At 38.6% G+C, this 22,678-nt stretch overlaps 1 protein-coding gene across 1 annotated transcript in view; it reads right to left on the bottom strand.

Annotated features, from left to right (window-relative positions):
* plpp3 (phospholipid phosphatase 3) overlaps nt 1–22,678 on the bottom strand; it is an 80,162-nt gene that overhangs the window by 5,478 nt on the left and 52,006 nt on the right. The window contains exons 3-5 of the mRNA XM_003220177.4: nt 19,270–19,553; nt 18,603–18,660; nt 6,760–6,936 (exon numbers count right to left, since the gene is read on the bottom strand). Of these exons, the coding sequence (XP_003220225.1) occupies nt 6,760–6,936; nt 18,603–18,660; nt 19,270–19,553 (519 nt within the window). The remainder of the gene's footprint in view (nt 1–6,759; nt 6,937–18,602; nt 18,661–19,269; nt 19,554–22,678) is intronic.

Raw genomic sequence — 22,678 nt, 5'->3', positions numbered from 1 at the left:
ATGTTGTGTTTTCATTTTCAACTTCTCTATATTCTCTAGATTTGGAAAGTTTGAAATTACAAACTGACCAATCATTAAAGGAGACTGCTTGTTTTACTGGATACACATGTTTGCATTCAACCTTTCAATTGTCTTGCTGTGTTCTCAGATCAGTTAGTTAAACATCTAAATATTGGTACTGAAGCATACAGTTAGTTCACCAAGGAAACAAAACTCCACTCAGAAAAATCAATGCTCGGTTGTAACTAAAGAAAAACAAATAGAAGCTACCTCTTCCTCAGTGTTTATTTTGATTTTAAGATCTCTTTGAACCCAAGCATCAGTAGCAATGTCTGGGTCTCTGAACTAAAACTACACTTCCTTACTTTTTACCCCTCAGCTGTGGGGTATAACTCCACTATTTTCAACTAGACTACAACAGAGATATGTGGGCATTCTGATTTTTTATATGGTTCTGGATAATCATGATTCCCCCATTACTTTGCTTGTAACATATTAGAATGAATGAAATGTCATTTTGCATACAAGAAGAAGCTGGGGATGACTGACAGAATCCAGAGAAAGTCGTCTCAGTTTGTACCTAATTTAAACCAATGACTCTTTTAATTAGTCATGACCACATCTGACTACTTCCCTTTGATGGTCTGGCTCTCATTTCTATTCTGCTGTTTGTTTCAAGAAATATGTGCTGAAGTGCAATACCTGCTTACCAGTGGAAAAGCTTAATTGTTGTTAAATTGTATCAAATTTATTAAATTTGTCCATATGATGTGATATCTGACATGTGGGCATGGCCCGCGCCAAAAACTTAACAATCAAAACTTACCCAATACTTTTTCATTTGAATTTTGTAAATCTCAGAACCCTCTCAAAGTCAGTTTCCTTTTCAGTGCAACGAAGCAAAGCAAAGCCAAAAAGGCTGCCTTTCCTTTTTAAATTAATGGCCTCTCACCATTAGGAGAGGGAAGCAGCAGGGATAAAGCTGTAGAAAGCACAGAATTCTGGGAAACGTAGTTTGGGAAGGTGATGAGCCCTATGCCAGGTTATTCAAAAGGCCCTGCCCTAAACTATATTTCGCAGAATTCTGCTGAGCATCAACAAAACCCCAATCAGGAGAGGGTAGAGATTTGTCCCTCCATAGCAGCAGCCAGTCAGAGTTCCTCACTACAGTGTTCCCTCACAATCTCACGCTTCGCTTTTCGCGGATTCGCTCTATTGCGGATTTTTTAAAAAATTATTTATTTACCCACCCCATTGCTGCTTTTAATAGTGGCAGGGGAAGCTCCTACCCTCACTTCCGGGTTCGCCCCAGTGGCAGGCATTTTTGGGCACGCGATTTCAGAGCCTCATGAGAGCGCCCCATGCCTTGGAGGTGTGGCTTGCGCACGGGGTGCTCTCGCGATACTCTGAAATTGCATGCCCAAAAATGGCCGTCACCAGGGCAAATCCAGAAGTGAAGGTAGAAGCCTCCTGCGCGTCCCGAAGTGCTCGTGCCTCGGTCTGAGTTGGTGCTGGGGGTGGCACAAAAAGGTAGAGCGAGCGTGAGCACTCAGATGAGTCATTTCTCATGTGCGGGAGCCTGGGAGTGTAGCTCCTCTGCTGCTGCCCCCCCTCTCTCACCCTCCCTCCTTTGCTCGCTCGCTTACTGGGCGGAGAGGCCTTCCTTCTTCCCTGGCTTCAGGAGCAAAGGCAGCCAGGGCAACATGGCAACCATAAAGCAAGGGGCCTGCCGGCGCTAGTAAGAAAGGCTTCACTCCCTCCAGGGTTTGCAAGGGGAGAAAGGTCACTTAACTATTAAAATAATGTTTATATATTAAAATAAATATAGTGCCGCTACTTCGCGGTTTTTCAGTTTTCGTGGGCAGGCCTGGAACCTAACCCCCGCGAAAAGTGAGGGAGCACTGTATTGCTGAATCTGCAAAGAGGAGGATTGACTGATACTTCTAGTAAGTAAATCTCTGTGCTGGGCTGGGAAGTAATCCCTAAATGGAAGTTCTGTTGGTTAATATGAGAGACATTTAATGAAATAGCTGTTGTGGCTATTTTTAAAAAAATGTTTTTGTCAAAACTTTTTTTAAAATCCCTAAATAAGTAGATGTATGAATATTTCTGAAAATTGGGGGGAATTATCCCCTTTTATCTTGTGTCATGGTATAGAAAATTCAAGGAGATAGCTCTTGTAGTTTTTCTTTAAAAATATTGATTATGAAAACTTTGAAAATTCCCCTAAAATCTGTGGATAAGTGAAATGTTCTGAAACTTGATGGGCTAACAGTGGTAAATGTGTTCTACCATTGTAGCAAGTTTCATCCCAATAGCTGTAAAAATGCGGGAACCCCTGAAGTTTCACCACTTCCGCAATTACTATAACGAAAACGTAACAAAATTTCATTATTCTCTGTATAATAACAAATTTTTTACTAATGATACTTCAGAAACATTTTAGAAATGAAATGCCGGTGACGCCTAATTTTGTAATGACTTTTCAAATGTTTTTTCATCAATCACACAGCCCTAATGAATACACTAGAATACAAATTAAAGTTAATTTCAGCAGTCATTAAATAGTCAAAATATGGCTGGGATAAATTCTGAAGCATGTCTAAGTTCTATAAAGTCTTAAGTCCAATATAGGGTCTTAAGCCCCAAATGACTTTTGTTGTTGTGGGTGGATTTGGGCATGGTTACCTTCTCTGGGTTAGAAATATTTAAATCTTCGTCTAATTTTAACATGACTGTATTACTGCTATTCATCTGGTCATTCATTTCTTCAGTTTTCATGTAGCTGAGGACTGAAAGCTAATTCTGATATGACTTTTGTTTTCTATTTTCAAGATTGGATTCAGTCATAACTATCTCCATATTGTATATACAGATCTCCATGAAAATCAATTTGTGACAGGAGCTAGTAGCAGTTGTACAGTGCAAAAGGCAGATGGGGGATTAGATTCAATCTGGCCCACATTTTCCCAATAAATAAAGTTATGGATGAGTGTCATCTTTGTGGTCTTAGCCTTTGCTCTGTAGTTCACTCTGTGCATGGCCTTAAATCTGATATTTGGTAGTAGTGCTACCACTAATTCTCCTTTAAATTGTGTTTCATTTTAGTAAAGGCTCAGGGTTATAAAAACACCGAGTGAAATCATGAAACGTGATCTTCTAAGGTTAGAAAAGTGTGCTAAACCCTCCTAATGCTTTAGCTACTTAGCCCAGAAATAGAAAGGGTACATGCACTGGGGTGGTTTTGCTTGGATTTATTCCTTTCCTGTGGAAGGTGCTCTCCATCCATAAAGAAAACTCATCAGCAGACAACTAGAAGTGTACTACATAATAATTACAGCTGAACAACATCTTTTTTTCTTTTCTTTTTTTTAAAAAAAGGATTTCCTTTAAATGCAAAGCGTTTTAGCAAACAACTGGCATAAGATTAAGGTGATTAATAGGAGAGAGAAATAGGCTCACAGGTTCCTATCCTGCCACATTTCACTGCTAGGTAAGTAGAAGTAGCCACTAAAACAATATCTATTTTATTTTATTATTATATTTTAGCAATTCTTAGTGGGCCTAAACAAAATAAGACTATAGTAGAGTCTCACTTATCCAAGCCTTGCTTACCCAAGCCTCTGGATTATCCAAGCCATTTTTGTAGTCAATGTTTTCAATATATCGTGATATTTTGGTGCTAAATTCGTAAATACAGTAATTACAACATAACATTACTGCATATTGAACTACTTTTTCTGCCAAATTTGTTGTATAACATGATGTTTTGATGCTTAATTTGTAAAATCATAACCTAATTTGATGTTTAATGGGCTTTTCCTTAATCCCTCCTTATTATCCAAGATATTCACTTATCCAAGCTTCTGCCGGCCAGTTTAGCTTGGATAAGTGAGACTCTACTGTACTATATTTCATCAGCTGGGAGGACCTCAATTAAAGCCTGATCTCTTCCCTGCTAGGTGGGGAAATTGTAAATGAAAAAAAAAAGATGAAATGTGATGTGTGTGTTTAACTACAGAGAAAAAAATGTTCTAGCACTTTCCCACTTTTTGATGACACTGTTATATACAGCCTTGAGGCTATGGCTGAATGTTATAGTCCTTCCTTGTGAACAGAAAACCACCGGGAAGACATAGGAAATCACAAGCCACCCCTCTCTCACCTTCCTTTGCTATGGTCATGCCTGTCTTTGCTCAGAAAGGCTCTGAAAGGGCAGAGCAAAGACTGACCAATGCCCTCCCTGTATCCTGGCTCAGGACTGAAGTATACAAAAGAGAGGCAGAAAGGGTGGGCTCAAGAGGAAGGACCATGCATATGTTTGGTGTTGTTCAACCAGCTGCTTCCTCAGCCGCTTACTTCGTCACAGGAAAGTCAGCCCTGTCATTGCTGCACTCTCACCCCTCCTCTGGGCTAGTAAAGCACACCATCTGTTTATAGGTCAGTGGGATAAAAGGTGCCAGATTTGTAACTTATAGTTAGACAGGAAATGATGAATCCATCCATCTCTTGGATTGGGACTCCTATTGTCTGTTACAATTGTTTTGCTTCAATACAGCAAGTTCACTGGCATCCTACTACTACGCTCTGCCCTATCAAACTCCACTTTTTGAGAGAGTCTCTAGAAAGGGTAGAATGATTCTATGCAGCTAGCACTGATAGAACAAGGTATCATAATAATGTTTAGACAAAGCCACATGGCATCTGAACTGAAAGTAAAGTGATTGATTGGTCTCTCCCTGCCAAAAGTTCTACTACTTTACCAAACTACAAATCTCATGATGTATCATATTAGTAAAAGAAATATCATAGCAATATACTTGCGGAGTGTGAAAAAGTCCCTGTGTCGTACATGATTCCAAGCACGGTTGTATCACAGATTGGTATAAAGTTATTATGATATCAGCAGATAAAGGTACTAACCATAATGTAGAATTTGCCTGGAAATAACTTCTCTAAACCTTTGAGTAGATATGTATTAGATTATGTTGGTTCATTATAAAAAACAAACCCATTATTTTATCAAATCTGAGCTTCAAATGGCAACACTCATATGCATATACAATACACTTGCCAGTTGTGAATGTTACATTTCCATCACGAATAAACATGATGAAAAGTGAATGAACTTCATATTTTCCTGATTGCTAGTATTGTTTATCGTGGCAGATCTACCCATGTAAATATTTGTCTAACAATTCATTGGAAGAATGCAAAAATAAACACACAGTGAAAAAACCCACACCCTAAACATATACTTGAGATCTAAGCCATTTAAATCCATAAGGAACACACAGTACTTTTGAAATGTTTTAGACATGAATAAATTAATTTTTTTACTGATCAACACAATAAGGGAAATAACAACATCATTTAATTAATCATGGTTGCTTTGCCTTACATGAGAAACTTATATATAAGAGGTGAATATATGTATGTGTGAAGTAAAAAGGACCTAACAACCTGGTCACTTGTGAAAAGTGAAGTCAGCACAAGTCAGCTAGAAAGAGATAAGTGATCATATTTTGGGCAAGCAATTTTTCCAATAACACTTTTCACTCTATTATACAATAAAACACACAGAAATATACCCCTGCTCTTTCCATCAAAATCACAAACCACGTTTCATGTTACTGTACTAAGATTTTGATTCAGCTAAAAGGGAAACATTGATTTCTGTATATTCCTTCAAATTGCTTAGGTTTTCAAACCTTGCCTATGAAATCAAAGACTACATTGCTCAGAAAATGCTAACAGAAAAATGAATGGTTCAAAATAAATGAATGAAATATATATTCAGCTGCCTTTGAAAGTATTTAGTTTTTCAAAGGAAGAACTGCTGTAATCATTTATACATTTGGTTAGGTGAGCTGTACTGGTAATATGCCCAGTCTGGCACATGTTCAAGACAGCTTCTTTTCCTGTACTAAACATACCAAACCTAATACTTAAGAGGAAAATATAGAAAACAGCTGTTCCGCATGAGTCTCATTCTGTATAAATTGTACCTGAAAGCTAGAATTCACTAGGCATCGAACTTTCTAGTTTCCAACATTAAATAGAACCATCCAACAGTTGCTTTTTGCTTAGGTCTACCATTTCTTCCCTTCTTGATTTTACAAACCCTAACATGAGCCCATGTAGTGGGCATGCATCTCTAGTTTCATCTTGTTTGAAATTTGTTGTTGTTGTTGTTGTTGTTGTTGTCATTAACTGCCATGAAATCAACTTTGACTCATGGTGACCCCACGAATGAGAGAGACCTCCAAGACATGCTGTCATCAAGAAGGCTGCTCAAGTCTTGCAAACTCAGGCTTTCTTGACTGAGTCTCTCTCCCCTAGATCAGTGGTTCTCAACCTGGGGGTCCGAGATCTCTTTGGCCTTCAACTCCCAGAAATCATAACAGCTGGTAAACTGGCTGGGATTTCTGGGAGTTGTAGGTCAAAAACATCTGGGGGCCCCAGGTTGAGAACGACTGCCCTAGATGTTCTGAGATGGGTTCAGTAAAAAACACCAATTTTCCAAAGGTATCATGTACCTTCCAGAGTGCTCAGTGCTTAATGAGCTTAAAGGGATGCCGATGCAACCATTTCAGATGATTTTTGGATGCTATTAATTTTTAATAGCAACTACAACAGAATCAGCCTCCTATCACTCTCTCCACCAGAAGCCAACACCCATGCATTACAAATCTTGCAGATATGATGCATATTTATATTATTTTGTGAAATAATACACCAGAAGTATATGTAACTTACTATGCAATAAGCCACCAGGGCCCCTTGTGTGAAGCCTGCCAGTACATCTGTTGGATGATGTTTGTGATCAGACACACGAGAAAGTCCTGTATAAAATGCCATCATAATCAGCGTAAATTGGAGCAGGGGACGCAGCAGTCGAGCTCCTCTCCAAGTGAACCTGGCTTGCAGATATAGCTGTAAAGAGAGAAGAAGGAGGAAACAACATATTACAAGGCATGATGGACAACCATCATGATCTGTTACATAATCCCAGCTCAGTACTAGATGAACAGGAATGTCAAACTTCCGGCAGGTTTACCCATAACTAGGTCTCATTGAAAAGGAAATAATGGTTGGCATCCTGATTGTGGCGTACAGAGCCTTAAGCTCACTATGGAGATTGGTAATCACTTCCACAATGACCAAAATCTCATTTGACTTATCATTGCACACTGCAACCTCTACGGCCAATCTCTAGTTTATAGAGAGGTGGACTCAGAAAAGTATATTGCAATGACCCCATAGAAACTATGGCTTAAAAAATAACTAAATTACTGTCCCAAACCCTCAGAAAGTGTTTGGAGCATTTAGGGAAGGAAATTGTGGACTGGAGAGAAATGCAATGGAGAAGTGTACTCCTAAAGTGTTCAAGGGAGTTAATAGCTTCTCACCTTTGGACTACATCATCTACTAAGACCTCCAGGCTTAGTGTCGGTTTTTGGCAGATAATGTAATAATAATTCTATATCTGGATACAAACACAGACATTTCTCTACTCCGTCTCGCTGCCCTCTGCCCCTACCAGGCACATAATGGGTGAGGAGAAGGTTGAAGCAGTAGTACATCAGAGTATGTGGAATAACCAATTTTTGAATACTTTCACATGTAAAACTGTAATGCATTCAAGTTCTGCCTTATTATTGGACACTTTTCTTCTGTGATTCAATAGGAAACCAAGTCACCTGTGTCTACCTATGCCAGTATAGAAAGAAAATATTGCAGACAGTATTTTTGAGAGTACATATACTCTGTAATTAACTTGAGAAGACCAAACAAACATATGGCTTGTTTCTCTCTCTGCTACATGAAAACAGAAAATACTTAAGAAATGTATAATCTATCATTAATGCTATCTTTTATTTTTACTTAGTGTAATGAACCTCATTGGATGACCTTCAGTCCTTATCACATCACCACCCCCACCTTTACCATCATCATTTTCAGAGAGGCCTTTCTATTGACATTCTCCACATTATTCATAATTTTATAAGCCTCTGTCATGATTTTCTTTTGCCTTTCTTCCATTTATATCAGACTTTTTGCCCACATGGCACACAAAGTGGATCACATTGTGGATCACATTGTATCTTAAAATAAAATAGCTAGAAAAATCTGAATTCAAAAATTAAAAGCAATAAACAAATATGCACTTTAAAAGACTGACTTGAGTTAAGAACACATTAAAGCCTGTGACGTTAAGAACCAGCATACCCTTCACACTATCCCAACCTGTTAAAAGTGAAGGGCTGTTTAGATTTTTAAAAATGCTTTCTGGCAGAAAGAAAGCAGCTGAACTCAGCCACCCTTAAGACTGATTTCCATAGTCTGGAATCAGCCACCAAAAGGCTCTTTCCCAAGTCCTCACCAGACATGCTTGTGATGGTGGTAGGATTGAGCAAAATCCCCTTTCCAAAGATCTTAAAACTTGGGTAGGTTTGTAGAGAGATACAGTCTTTCAGATTTTTCTTGTATCATTTTAAAAACTCCAAGCTTCAGTATTTTAACCTTTCTCAGATCTACAAAATGAATTCAGAGATGGGGCAATCTAAACACAAACAGTACTCCAAATGCAGCCACAGCATTATTCAACATCTTTCCTAAATGAGCTTAAATTCTGGTATTGTCTAACTGCTTCATGAACTACATTTGAAAGCACTTTGGTTGTAAAACACAGAGTGGAGATAATTACATTTTTAGCTTTAGCTGTGTGGGGAGAAAAGCAAACAAATCAACCACCAACTGAGGACTGGATCTGAAATGAAATAACTGAAGTGATGTCAAATGGGCATTGTCCCCTGCCTCACCTCTTCAAACTTATCCTGATCTAGTTTCCTCTCTAAAGTGCTAGGCACATCCTATTCCTTGGGTTCCTGTGGGAACTGGGGGAGCCAGAAGGGGAAAAGGCTGCAGGAAAAGCATAAAATATATATTCACAAATCAAAGACGCTGAAGACTGACCCAACCCAAAAAGCTGTGTGAGGGGGAACGTAAGCGTGACAAGACTCTGCTCAAATGGTGCCTTCCTGTGTTAGGTGGCGTGACACAGACTGGAGCAAATGAATGGTACAAGAAAAATGTCTATAGAGTTTAATCCATGTAGAAAACATTCATGGTTGGAGGGGGGGGGTAGCTATTTTATTACACCGACAAGATCATATATAAAAGTCACAGACAATAGTCATGTGCATTCATATTACAGTGAAACTTTCCAGGTTTCTGGACAAATGACATGCAATTAAACATTTTGCCAGTAGTTAATTACTATAATGCTGGGGTTCAAATTCAGCCTTGTGATCGCACTTGCCCTTTGTGACTAGGAAGTTCTTGGCATAATCCCAGGCACACAGACAACAGTTCTGGCACCTCAATCATGGCGGGATCTCTCTCTCTCTCTCTCTCTCTCTCTCTCTCTCTCTCTCTCTCTCTCTCTCTCTCTCAACTGGGACAACATCTTTATAAAGGTTATTTCTCTATTACTGGGGTCCCATCTACACTCAAAAATCAGTTTAACTGAATTGAACTGCGATATATGAATCTATACTACCAATGCCATATAATGTCAAACTGCATTATGAAACTGCATTGTATGGCAGTGTAGACATAGCCTGCCATAAGGATAGTGGCTAAGAAGGAGATCACTGCCATGTTATTTTACTTAGAAGTAATTCATCAAAAAGCCAGATTTTTTTTTGAGTTTGTATGGTTGGGATTAGTACAATTTAAAATTACAATTCCAGAATTTGAAACCAATTTTGAAGGGTACTGGTAACTTGATTATTGGACCAGCAAAAGCATTAAAACCAGCCAAACAGCATTCTGTCAGAAGAAAGGGACACCATGGGTATTTCCAAGGAACCACCAGGTTCAGACAAAGAGGCCTCCTGTACTTTTTCTTTTTAAAAGGTGAACAACTGCATGGGATAGGAGCTGATTTCATGCCATTTGGAATCATGGCCCCAACACTGGCTTAATTTTTAAATGAAAAATCTGTAGGCTTGGAAGCGAGACTCCCAGGGGGATGAAAAGACTACAAAAGTAGGGTTTGGAGACCTCATTTGCTTGAGGACTGCCTTTTCTCCACCCTGGCTTTAAAATGTGAATATAGGGTAAATATTTTCCAGGTAAAACATACTCCAGTATGACATTCCATTGGTGAAGAGGAGTTATAGGGTGCAATCTTATTCTTTTATCAACACATGAGCACATGTGCTTTTAGGGAATTACAGTCACCTTTCGGTGTTACATCAAATGGAACAATTCCCCTTGAAATTGCTTATTTGATGAACAAGGTTTCTTTCAGGATATGACGGGTTAACTAACACACTTCTAAGTCCTTTTAATAAAAATCCCCCTTCCCCTACAAAACCTGGGGCATCAGCTATGATCCATCTCTGACACTGATATTGCACTCTTACATCCTAAGTCTTTCATTATAAAGTGAACCTAAGCTAAACAAAACAAACACTTAATGTAAAAAAAGTCATTTGAGTTGAAGTTGTTTTTACAGCAGACAGTGAGTGAATTACAAGTGGTTTTTCTTAAAGTCTGCTAACTCAGTCATAGGAGGTTTACGGAGGCGCCTGTGTGGTGTTTATATAGTAACATAAAATGATCAACTTCTACTGCAGACCAGTGAGCAACAATGGGAAAAACAGCGTCCAATAGCACAGAGAGGATAAGTGCCACAAAACCAGAGGGAGGAAGAATGCAGTGACCCAGTGGATGACCTTGTGAAGCAGAAATTGTGGGGAAATCTCTCATATATCACCACAGGTCTGACGGCAGTAGGCCAAGCTTCGATTGCCAGGGGGCTTCCACTGATGTCAGAGGGAAGAAGCTGTGGTCAGCTGGGATCCTAGGCAAAGGAAGAGGAGGCATGCCTCCCTCTTCAGCAAGTTATGCAGCACCAGCAGAGAAGTATTAAAGCTGCACAAATTTTTCCTATTGCAAAAAGCAAAATGTGTGTGTGCATGTGTGTGTAAACAAAGATATAAATATAGATATGAATGGCCTACATCCAAAGTTATCCTACTGCTGAAGTGGGACTTTATTCTCTCCTTCCCTTGGCAGCTCTTTTCACTGCCTGAGGTGTAGGTTGTGAGGCACATGGGAAGCTGCAGTAAGAGCTTTCCCCACTTTTCATTCTGTTGACAGAAGTAGTTAATATTAAAAGGGGGTCTTTCATACTACATAGCTATAGCACTAAGGATCCACTTGTTATCCTATGGAATTTTGAAATTTGTAGTTTAGAGAGTTTTGTTAAAAAATTCTCAGTGACAGAGCTCTTCTAGTGTCTCTATCCAAACCATGGAGTTTCATTGGATGTTAGTTATGGAATCACAGTGCTGTAATTTTGTATTATGAAAGAGCTCTAGAATTACCTATTGGATCTATGAGTCTTGTGCATTGTGTCTCTGCCACGAGGTGAATGGGTTCAGCAGTTTTTGTTTGCACTATGCGCAAACATTAAGAGCTGTCCAAAGTGACATGAAAGGGGTCATCCATAACAGTGACCTTGTGCGATACATTTTGTATACATTTGACAGATTGATGTAACAAATATGAATTAAAGATGAAAAGATACTCAGAGATGGTTCTTCCTCTACTGCTTGCACAGTTTTCATGGATACTGGAGAGAGAGATGAGACACATCAGCAAACTTGGTTTTTCCTTGTTTGCTTCTGTACTGTATAAAACCCTTGTGAATCCATCTTCCATCGGCCTCGGTCAATGGGGAGGTACCTAAGTTTTGGGGACTGTATAGCTAATAATGGGGAATTTAATGTCTGGCCAGGGATAGTTTGGAGGATTGCTTGTAATATTATCTTTAGGAGATGTTGGGCTCTACTAGCAGAAGGGCTGGAATGCTTCTCTGTGTATTACCTGTTGCATCATTTACTACTTATAAAAGTTAAATTATAGCAATAACATGTGGCAATGTTAAGCACCTAAATAACTCTTGCAGAAGTCTGGAATTAAAGCCAGTTACAGCAAAAAACAGTGTGAGCACATTTGTATTGTTTGCACGCACACATGCACACACAGACTATGATAGTTTTTCATGACAGATATGAATCTTTGCTTGTCTCATTCTTACAAACAAAAATGAAAAGCCACAACATTTTCCTCATCTGTGAAATGTATGAAAGTGGTGTTGTGTACTTTTAAAATCACAAGCATTGGATACACTGCTGCATTACAGCATTGTTTGCTACCTTATAGTCTGAATTTGTTTTGTTGAGAATGATGGCATGACTCTTCAATAAAGGTTGGAGAAATCAGTTTAAAGACAGCGTCGGGAGAAATGTAGCGAATCACATATAACTCATAAAAGCAGTCTATGTAGTGCAATGCCAGTGGTCTTCAAGATGGGACGCTGAAAGTCCACATTACAATTCTAGGTAACAAATTAAGTTGGCGGGGTTGGCACAAAACTCTGAGAACATATATAATAAACATCTCAATACTGTGGTGAGGAATCATTCTCAAAATGATTCATATTTTCTTAATTAGCTGAATATTGACACTTCTTTTCAAATGAATGGGAGCTCATTCAAGTAGATGGGATAAAAACATATGAGGGAGGGGAAGTCAGAAATCTTTCCCTTTGTTGAGTCTGGTGCTTTGAAATCAGTCACTAATGTTTATCTAATGACTAACAGATTGGCCATGATCCCAATAAAATAGAGTCAGACGCTTGCTATTTGGCATCCCATACATGAACATACTGTTCATTTGGCTGTCAGTTTGTATAGCAACAATCCTAGGAAGTCAAAGAAGTAACATTTAAGGTGACCCCCTCAGGAGGCTATTTCCTAATAGTATAAATGTCAGTAATTTATATAAGAAATTAATTCATCAACTGCCTTCGAATTTGGCAGGCACATGGAAGAGTTTGTGGTCAACTTTATATCCATCTTATGGTATTTTAGCAGTCTCTGTAGTGCCTTGTTTAGTTGGGAATAAAAATATTACCAGATAGTAGGCAATGTTCATCCACAAAAGAACAAAGTTAAAGAAAAAAGTGGCTTAGTAGTGTCATAATTGGGCATTAAATCAGCATTGTGCTATTAAATGCCATAACTCCATCCTATGGAATCCTGAGATTTGTAGTTTATAGTTGCACCAGGGCTCTCTGACAAAGCATTGGGAATATCTCATAAAACTACAAACTGAACCATTAACAGTTAATTATTTGGAAAGAACTTTGATGTTTGTTTGTTTTTACTCTAAGTTAATAGTTTCACCTCTTTTATGGATTAGAAGTATCACCAGAAATTCCCCTGGCATAGCACTTAAAAACCTGCCCACCTCTGGGCAATAGACAGGGTTCAAATTTTCCCGTTTTCTTGAGGTCAGCTCCTGGTGAGAGATAAGGTTGTATGCAAATCAGGAAGAAAACTTTCTAGCTAGCTGCACAGCTTAATGAACTATGCAAAATTTTATTAAATCAAGGGCTGCACATCCAACTTTATTTCCAACCAGGAAAATATGTTCTTTCTACACATGTGCTTGAATGACAAGCTGTGAGCAAACAGGCCATGCCACTCTGACATCACTAGGGACCATCCCAAGGTCTCAAGTTTGGCCTGAAAATTCCAGAGCTTGGGATAATCCTGACATGGCAATCCTATCCCTCACTAAAAGCTAATTTAGCAAGGCAGGTGCAAGATGCAGACCAACCATTTCTGGAAGGTCATATGTCTGCCATCCCCAGTCCTCTATTCCAGGGGCCATTTCTCTCATCGCAACTGACTATCACTGGCACATCCATATCTTATATCACATGCACCAAGCATGTACCAGGAGAAGGATATAACATAAATTAAATAAAATACATAAATTTACAAAATATTACATGTACTTTCAATTTTCAAGTTTCAACTGGAAACAGGACACGAGTTTATCATGGAGTCTTATTAAAATCTGACTTTGCCAAGCAGTCATGGGAAGAGAATGCTGAATTTGCAGCAACCAAGAACTGCAACCCTTGCAATTTTCAGAAAGATCCACTCCCTACAGGGTGAGAATGTGAGAGGGAGAGCCCTGCAGGCAAAGTAAGCTCAATAGCAACAACTTTCCTCCACCTGAAGTCAAATGAGAGCAGAGGAAAATTGGCACTTTGTGGGAGTGTTTGGCCCAGTCAGCACTTTGCATTTTCTGGTATTTTAACAGATGAAAGTAGAAAAGCCGATTTTTTTAATGATATGATCACCCAGGCCAAGTGAACCTGTAAATTGCTTCTCTGCAGGTTCAGAACCAGCAAATGTTGTCAGTTTGATGGGCTGGAAGAGCAGAGAGGAAAAGCACAGCAACACCTTTCCAGTGCTATGAAAACTGTAAGGGCACTACCCACATTTACAAAGATTATATACTTGTTTAAACATGCCAGATGTTGGATTTATTTTTTAAAAAAAATAATAATGAACTTAAAACTGGAAGTGAATAATGTAAGCCAAAGGTGACTTCTGTGAAAGTTGGGAGGGTCCTTAACTCTTTGTTTATTAGCAGTCATTTTCAAAAACGGAATCAAATTATTTCTAATGTAGCCAGACAGCTAGTTTATCCCACCTAACATATGTTTATCCCAAAATTAAAACAACCTCTTTTCAATATCTTCCAGCCATTTCGGGTGGCAATCTCATTTTCTCAGGTCCCAGACAAAACTACTTTATCTAGAAACCAAGTCACCATCTATTCTGGTCAAATTGTTTACCCCATTTTGTTCTTTTCTTGTGAGAATTATGTCATGTACCATTCACATAACACTACAGGATCTGGAACATTGGATCGGGAGTCACCCAACTTTATTTCTACATCTCATCTGATTCCAAAAAAGCTTTCTTGGCTCTGAACCACTGCCTGCTGTCGGTAATGGGATTGGATTATGGCAAACAAAATGAAGCTTAAGATAGACAAGACAAAGATGTCCATAGTCAGTGGAAAGGCAAAATATGGATTCAGCGTGTCCTGGATGGGGTTGCACTCCTTGTAAATCTCAGTCTTCCATCTTAAGTGTTCTCCTAGACTATTCTGTTTTTAAAATGATTTCATAGTTTTGAAATATAATTGTGTTTTATTGTGATGCTTGTTTAAGTATGTTTAACGTTTTATTATCTGTTTTTAGCTAATTTGTTTTCAGCCTTCATTAAACCATTTTAAGAAGCATATTAAATAAATTGAGTGCTGGTGAGTGTTTTAAGCCATTATTTTGCTCCTGCAGCCCTTCGTATGCTTCAAATATTTGATATTGGCACAGACATGCAAATTCCTGGAAGTGAACCATTCAAGACTTGTCGAATCATGAAACCTCACTAAAGATTGGCTTTGTTAATGAAACCAGTAGTTTCCCCTCACAGCCCAACTGTATTATATTATTTCTATTATTTCTACTAGAAACCAATAAACAGAACTACTGACATCAGCTGAAAGGAGGTTTTGGGGACTAAGGACATGTAAGATAGGAAAAGGTAGAACCATTTCATGCCAAATAGAAGTGATGACTGCTAAAACAAACCATTTATTCAGAAACCCTAAAGGTCTGCTAGAACCAGTGGCCAGCCAGACACTCTCCATCTATGAATTCTCAAGGAAGTGGAAAGAGAGTCCAAAAACAGGTTCTCTTTCATGTTGCATATCCTTCCCTCCAGTCCACCAGCAATGTTATTTTAGCATTGCTGAGAGGAAATGGTGTAAATGTTTACAGAATGACTTTGAAACACGTAAAGAAAAGTGAGAGAAAAATATGAGGAAATAAATTCATACGGACCACCAAACAGTCTGAAAGGTATAGTAATTAAATTACAGAGACTGCTTCCAGTTTAAAGAGCAGAGGGGGGAAAGTACAGGGAAAACAGCAGGGAATTGTGTCTTAATTTATCTTTTCAGACAGCAAAGAGAAGGAATTGTGGTGGTGAAGCCCTATTCATAGATATAAGCTCATGTGTAATGTTTTTATAAGTTCAGTCTGACCCTACTCAGTTCCCTCCCCTCATTTCATATCTAAAGTTACAGGAGATATGGGGCCCACAGATCTTTTGAAAGTCTTGAAGGTTTTTTCAAAATGTTTTCCCTTAATTACATTTACCACAAATCACTCCCTAAATCTCACTTTTTTCCTTCCATAAAGCTTAGGGTAGTTCCACCCATAATTGACCTGTACTGGGTTCTTTTCACAAGCTCTATCAAGCATACTTCCAGCAGCTCCAGTCAGGAAGCACTCTGGCATAACAAGCCGGGGAAAGGAAGGGCAGAGCCATTTTTCATCGACAAAGAAAAACAAGACCAGCCTCACCGTTGGAGCGAAACTATGTGGGCAAGAAAGTCCACCTGCCCTGTTTCCTGGAGTTTCCTGCTACCCAGAAAGGAGATTTTCTTTTTGGAAACCTAATGAAGTGCATAATTATCCTTTTGACTCACCATATGTAAATACTAGATAAGATGGCTCACATTATCTCAATTATGCTCTATGGTGAAATGAAACAGGTATAGGATTACATTCCTTGTGCTCATCAGGCTCTTACTTTATCCAGAGATTAGAGCAAGAAATAGACTTTTAACCCTCATGCTCCAGGATGGAATATTTTAGTCAAACAGATTCCACACAGCAGTCATCTTGTTGCTTTGTCACATTTGTAAACATTTCACCCCAAATTTCACATGCAATTGGTCCTCCTTATCCATGGATGCTGTATTCATGTATTCTACCTTGGACCTCAAAAGCAAACCTTGATTTTTCATTTTATGTAAGGGACAATATTTTGCTTTGGAATTGTGTACAAAAGGGACTTCATTAAATGGAATTTGGTAGCTAAACTTCAACAGATATCAAGAATACCACTGTAACTGATTTTTAACCAATTGGTGGGGGAGAAAAATCTTCCCACGTATCATATGCATTTTGTCACTGGATTACGTTTTTCAGCCCAATCTAAAATGAAGGGACAAAAATGTCCCCTGCTGATCACTCGTAACAACAATGTAGCAAAGTTGTAGTACAGTGCTCTGGTTATTAGCACTGTGGCCAAAAAATACAAGAACTGCACATAAACTAAACACTAACTTTAAGCAAGCCCTCATTTGATCTTGATCCTAAACTAGAATTTTAATTATGGTCAGAAAACAATAACTCATTGCAAGTTCTGAAGGCTAATGCCAGTGAAGGAAACACAATTTACGATTTACGGTTGCTCAGCTAACCGCAGGTTATGTTATGTTAGACATAACAAACCCATACTGTGCCTTTCTTGTGGTTGTACACATTGACTGCTAGCAATAGTAAAATAAAACATTACAGACAATTAATGAATCCGTTTATTGTTTGTTTATTTATTCAAGAATCAGTTATCTATGGGCCCTTCCACACAGCCACATAACCCAGAATATTAAGGCAGAAGATCCCACAATATCTGCTTTGAACTGGGATATCTGATCCCACACTGCCATACATTCCGGTTCAAAGCAGATGTGGGAGTTTATTCAGCTGTGTGGAAAGGGCCTACATTTCAGATTTATAGAACTGAAATCTGGTTAATTAACCAGAATCGGATCACAGGTAGCTCACTCCCACTAACCCAAATACAGTAGAGTCTCACTTATTCAACATAAATGGTCCGGCAGAATGTTGGATAAGCGAATATGTTGGATAATAAGGAGGGATTAAGGAAAAGCCTATTAAACATCAGATTAGGTTATGATTTTACAAATTAAGCACCAAAACATCATGTTATACAACAAATTTGACAGAAAAAGTAGTTCAATACGCAGTAATGCTATGTAGTAATTACTGTATTTACGAATTTAGCACCAAAATAACACGATGTATTGAAAACATTGACTACAAAAATGGCTTGGATAATCCAGAGGCTTGGATAAGCAAGGCTTGGATAAGTGAGACTCTACTGTGGTCACAAAATTGCAGCATTGGAAGGGATCCCAGGTGCTAATTTGTTTACCCCCTGTTAATGCAGAGCAAAACACACTGTGCAGATGGCCACCAGCCTCTACTTAAATCCTCAAGTTAAGGAGTCCATCACCTTCTGGGGTAGGTCGAACCCGATAATTTGCTGTGTTAGAAATAAGTAACCTTGTGTTGACATTTTGTGCAACAACCAGTTATGCAAACTCATTTCAGGATCTACCTCTTATTAATGATTTTGTCTAAACTATTTTGTATGCAGCTGCATGAACCTGTAGAGACAAGTTGCCCTAAAACAAGAGTAATACAAAAACATGAGCAAGCAGCCACCTGACTTCTCGTGGCTGTGTCTCTTCATGTTGAAAGAAACAGCTTCCCTTTTTACGAGCCACTTCCTACATTTTTGCAAATGCTCATTCACTTCTGCTTGCAGACACTGTAAGTGGCTTTGAGGTGCAGGCTCTTTATCACTCTCAGGGCTGCATGTCTGAGCAGTCAGAGGGACTAAATGAGTAAGATTTTAATCTGTAACTCTATTAACTATAAGATCTGTACTAATGATTCTTTTCTGTTCCTGAGTAAGCAGACTATGCATTTTCCTTCACCTTCCTATTAAAGAAAAATAATGCATGATTTCTCATTGATAAAAAGAACTTATACTTACCACCAAATAAAGCATGGTATACAGGGAAAAGGAGGCATGACCAGAGAAAAATGATTTCCTATAGAAAAATATATAAAAAGCAAGAACAAAATATTACATTCATCTTGTTATTTCAACAAATGAAAGATTTCATTTTTCTAACTATACCTATGCATTATATACTTATAAAGATGACAAAATCATCGAAACATGGATGTCAGTTAACTAAAGCCTTTAAAGACGGACTCTTCATTTAACACATTTTTGCAAATGTTCAATGTAAGTACAAATGTATTTTTCACTGCCCATACATATCTTTAACTCTGTATTGTAAAAAGATGCAACCTCCCAAAAAAGCATGTATCTACATCCCTATCAAGATGGCAGTTTTCAATAAATGTGTGGAATAAAGCCCTGTGCCCAGGTTATGAATAAAGTTAGTGCCATCTTGCTTTTGCCCAACTATTTAATATGTCTACGCAAAGCTGTTGGAGAAACATTTTTCATTTAAATAGTTATCAATGTATTTACATGATTCAGCCTTTTTCTTCAATATGATCTCAAATCATAATGTCTTTTCCAATGATGAACATAATTAGGTATACCACTCCCTCTTAAAGCCCATGCAGGCAGAGGTTTTATTAAAATCCCACCAAATTAATTCTGTTGCAAAGAAAAATGTTCTTACCTGGCTTCCTGGACTTTATTTTCATCAGGATTAAGGCAGTCATAGTCCTCGATATACCCTTGGGAACAGTTGATTTTGGTAAAATTGGGTTCACAAACAGCAATGAAATTGGGCCTCAAGCGTCCAATAGACACTTTGGCTATATCTGTGAAAGATTGGCTAATGGCACAACCGAAGGCGAAACAACCCACTTGCTTGTACAGAGCTGCCACATAGGGGTTCTGGATGAAAGATCGGGACTTCTCCTTCAAGCAGTGGATCCGATAGAATTCCCCTATGATAATCTGCAAGAAAAAAACCCTTCATGAATACAACATAACTATACATTTTTAACCAAATATCTATGATGACATAGTAACAACATTAGTCAAGAAACAGATCAAAGCAATGCCTCTTCCATTCCCTAGAGCTTTTCACCACATGTATTTGATGCCATTTCTGTGAAGAACATTAGAACCATTGCAGGATAGTTTATGCCAATGTGGTCCAACCCGTGGGCCACAGGCTGCATGTGGCCCACCAATTCATTTTTGTTGGCCCTTGCCCTTCTTACTGGAAAAATATTTTAATTTAACATTTGGAAAAAAAATCATTTACCCTTCTTACTGCTTTAGGTTTTTGAATACAATATGTAATTCGTTTCTGGAATGTCTCTGGCCCTCACGTTCCTATACTAAAGTTTGATTGGCCCTCGGGTAACTAAAGGTTGGACCATACTGGTTTATGCCAAACAGGCTGACTTTGGTCAGAGCAGCCAGTAAGTCCCACCAACCTGACATCTAGTTTGCATCACTGGCTGCTTGTTCTTGTCTTCCACAGGAGTCTGAAAAAATGCCAACGAACTTGGGAAGATGAAGCAGATTTTAAAATCATATGCAGGATTCAGGTAATTAGTGAAATGTTGCCAATGGAAGGAAAGTGTCAATTTGTACAGAAAAAAAATCAAATTACTGGTTTTGGATCAATTATTGTCCAAGCCAGGAAGTCACAGGGTACAAGCACTGGGACTATGTGAATATGAGGGATGGCAGTACTATCTGCAAAGTTCTCAATCATCTTTGTTCTCTTTGAGTTTAGCTGCAACCCGCACAGTAACTGAAGAAAACTTGAGTTTCTCTGTTGTGATCTATGTATTCCTACTGTAATGGAATATTTATTGTGGTAGCTTAGTCTTAAAATGAAAATTAAGATGCACTAATTCTATAAAAAAACTTTCCAATTGACAATAAATCCTCTCATATGTGCTAGCTGGCCTAGCTCTTCCCAGTATAGTGAGGGCTGCATGTGATAGCATCCATTGTCTGGCTATTGTACTTTCTTGTTGGCTTTTTTGGGGGAAATAGGTGTCATGGAGGAATGGGGATAGACTGCATTGGTAGAAACACATGTACAAAATTAGTTCATGGACAGAATCTGGCAGTTTTCTGTTGCACAGCCTGTTGTCTCTTACAATGCCACTTCCAAAACAGAGGCCTCCAAGTGGAACTATACTACCCACATTATGAGGTACTTGTGTTACACAGGATCCTTTTTTCTTTGGGAGGAAAGTGATGTAAACTACATCTGAATACACCTACATTTACATGTACCTGGGAGAAAATATGCTTACATATACATATACAGTATTTCTCCAACTCTCCAACATGCTAAATCTTGTATACTCTTTTGTAAGTATAATCTGGAATGAAATATTAAATGAGATGGAGTGAGGGAAGGAATTGTTGTACTGTTGCAAGCACTGTAACATGTGAATTATAATATCTGATATTCCATGCCTTAGCCTACAGGCAATGACACTAAGTCTAGAAATAGAAAAACTGGTCTAGCTACTTTCATGTGAAGATCCTGTCTGCTGCATGCTACCTAAATATGAAAGCAAGGCAAAGAGGAATAAAAAAAAACCCAAAAAAAAACACACGTGGTTGTTTTTTGGTGCTATTATTAGGCAACTGCTCTTCTGACACAGTAGGAGGAGGCTTGAGTGCTGGACAAAAGATGAGAGCTTGAATTTTAACTTGGCCATGGAAACCTCCTAGGTGACATTGAGCAAGTCACAACGTCTCTATCTCAAAGGAAGGCAATGGCAAAAAACAAAAACAAAAAAAACCCTCCTATGATAGGGCTGCCATTGGGTTGTCATAAGTCAGAAATGACTTGACAGCACATGGCAATACCAAGGTTATAAGCTCCAGGTAAGACCAAGAACAGCAAGCAATAACACAGGCAGAACAATTCCTCAACTGATTCTAAATAATAGATTTAAAGAGACAGCAGAGTTAGTCTGTTTTACCAATTAAAAGGACAACCCAGCAGCACCTTTGAAACAAATTGGGAACAAGAAATGCCTAGCAATCAGTTGATCGGAAAACTAACTTCTGTACTGAGATTTTTTTTAAAAAAATGTTTCTACTGCAATTACAGCTAAAGCTCAGGAGATCAACATAATGGCACATGTTTAAAAACTCTCTCTATAAAGGTAATTTTTCTATACTGTATTAAAGTACAAAATGGTCTATATATATAAAAATGTAATGTGCGTTTTACTATGGAGTAAACATCAAAACCACTGAACCAAATCACACCAAATTTGGCCACAAAAGACATAGTCATCCAATCTATGTATTTTAAACAAAAAAAAACCCTAGAAAAATAACGTCCAAATTAGAAGATGTAGAAAAACCATTTCCTCCCTAGTTGCCAGTCAGAAGGGTAGGCCCTGCCCCTTTAGGCCCGCCCCCTTTGTCTCCTAGCAACGCACTCGGCCACAATGGTGACAGGCAGAGTTAGGCCTCACTTAGGCCTCTTCCACACTGCTAATGATCTGATTTGAACACGAAGATATGACAGTGTAGATTCAAGGCCCTTCCACACAGCTATATAACCCAGAATGCCAAGGCAGATATAATCCACAGTATCTGCTTTGAACTGGGTTATTTTGAGTACACAGTGACATATAATCCAATTCAGTGTGGATTTTATACAGTTGTGTAGAAGGGGCCTCATATAATCCAGTTCAAAGCAAATAACATATAAAAATTACTGTGGTATAATAAAACAGAACAATAAAATCTCTAAAATCAGGACAGTAAATAAAGAGCAACACTCAGAAAACGGGAATTCCAGACAGGAAACAATCAGGACCAGCTAACACATCCCAACAAAGGATTCCCCCAGGCAGGAAGCAGCCAGGCTTTGAAGCTGCAAGGCCATTAAATGCTAATCAAAGTGACTAATTGCAGCATTCATACTTGCCGCACCAAAACTATTCATTGCCATTCAACCTGGTCAACCAAAGATTCCACAAGGTAGAAAGCGGCCTGGCTTGCAAGCAGCAAGGCTACTCTGTCCCATTCGACCTGGCCAACGAAGGATGCCCATATGTAGAAAACAGCCAAGTTTTTAAGCTGCA

The sequence above is a fragment of the Anolis carolinensis genome, chromosome 4, assembly GCF_035594765.1.
Source record: "Anolis carolinensis isolate JA03-04 chromosome 4, rAnoCar3.1.pri, whole genome shotgun sequence".
In the NCBI taxonomy this organism is placed as follows: Eukaryota; Metazoa; Chordata; class Lepidosauria; order Squamata; family Dactyloidae; genus Anolis; species Anolis carolinensis.
This window is presented reverse-complemented; position numbering and strand designations above follow the sequence as displayed.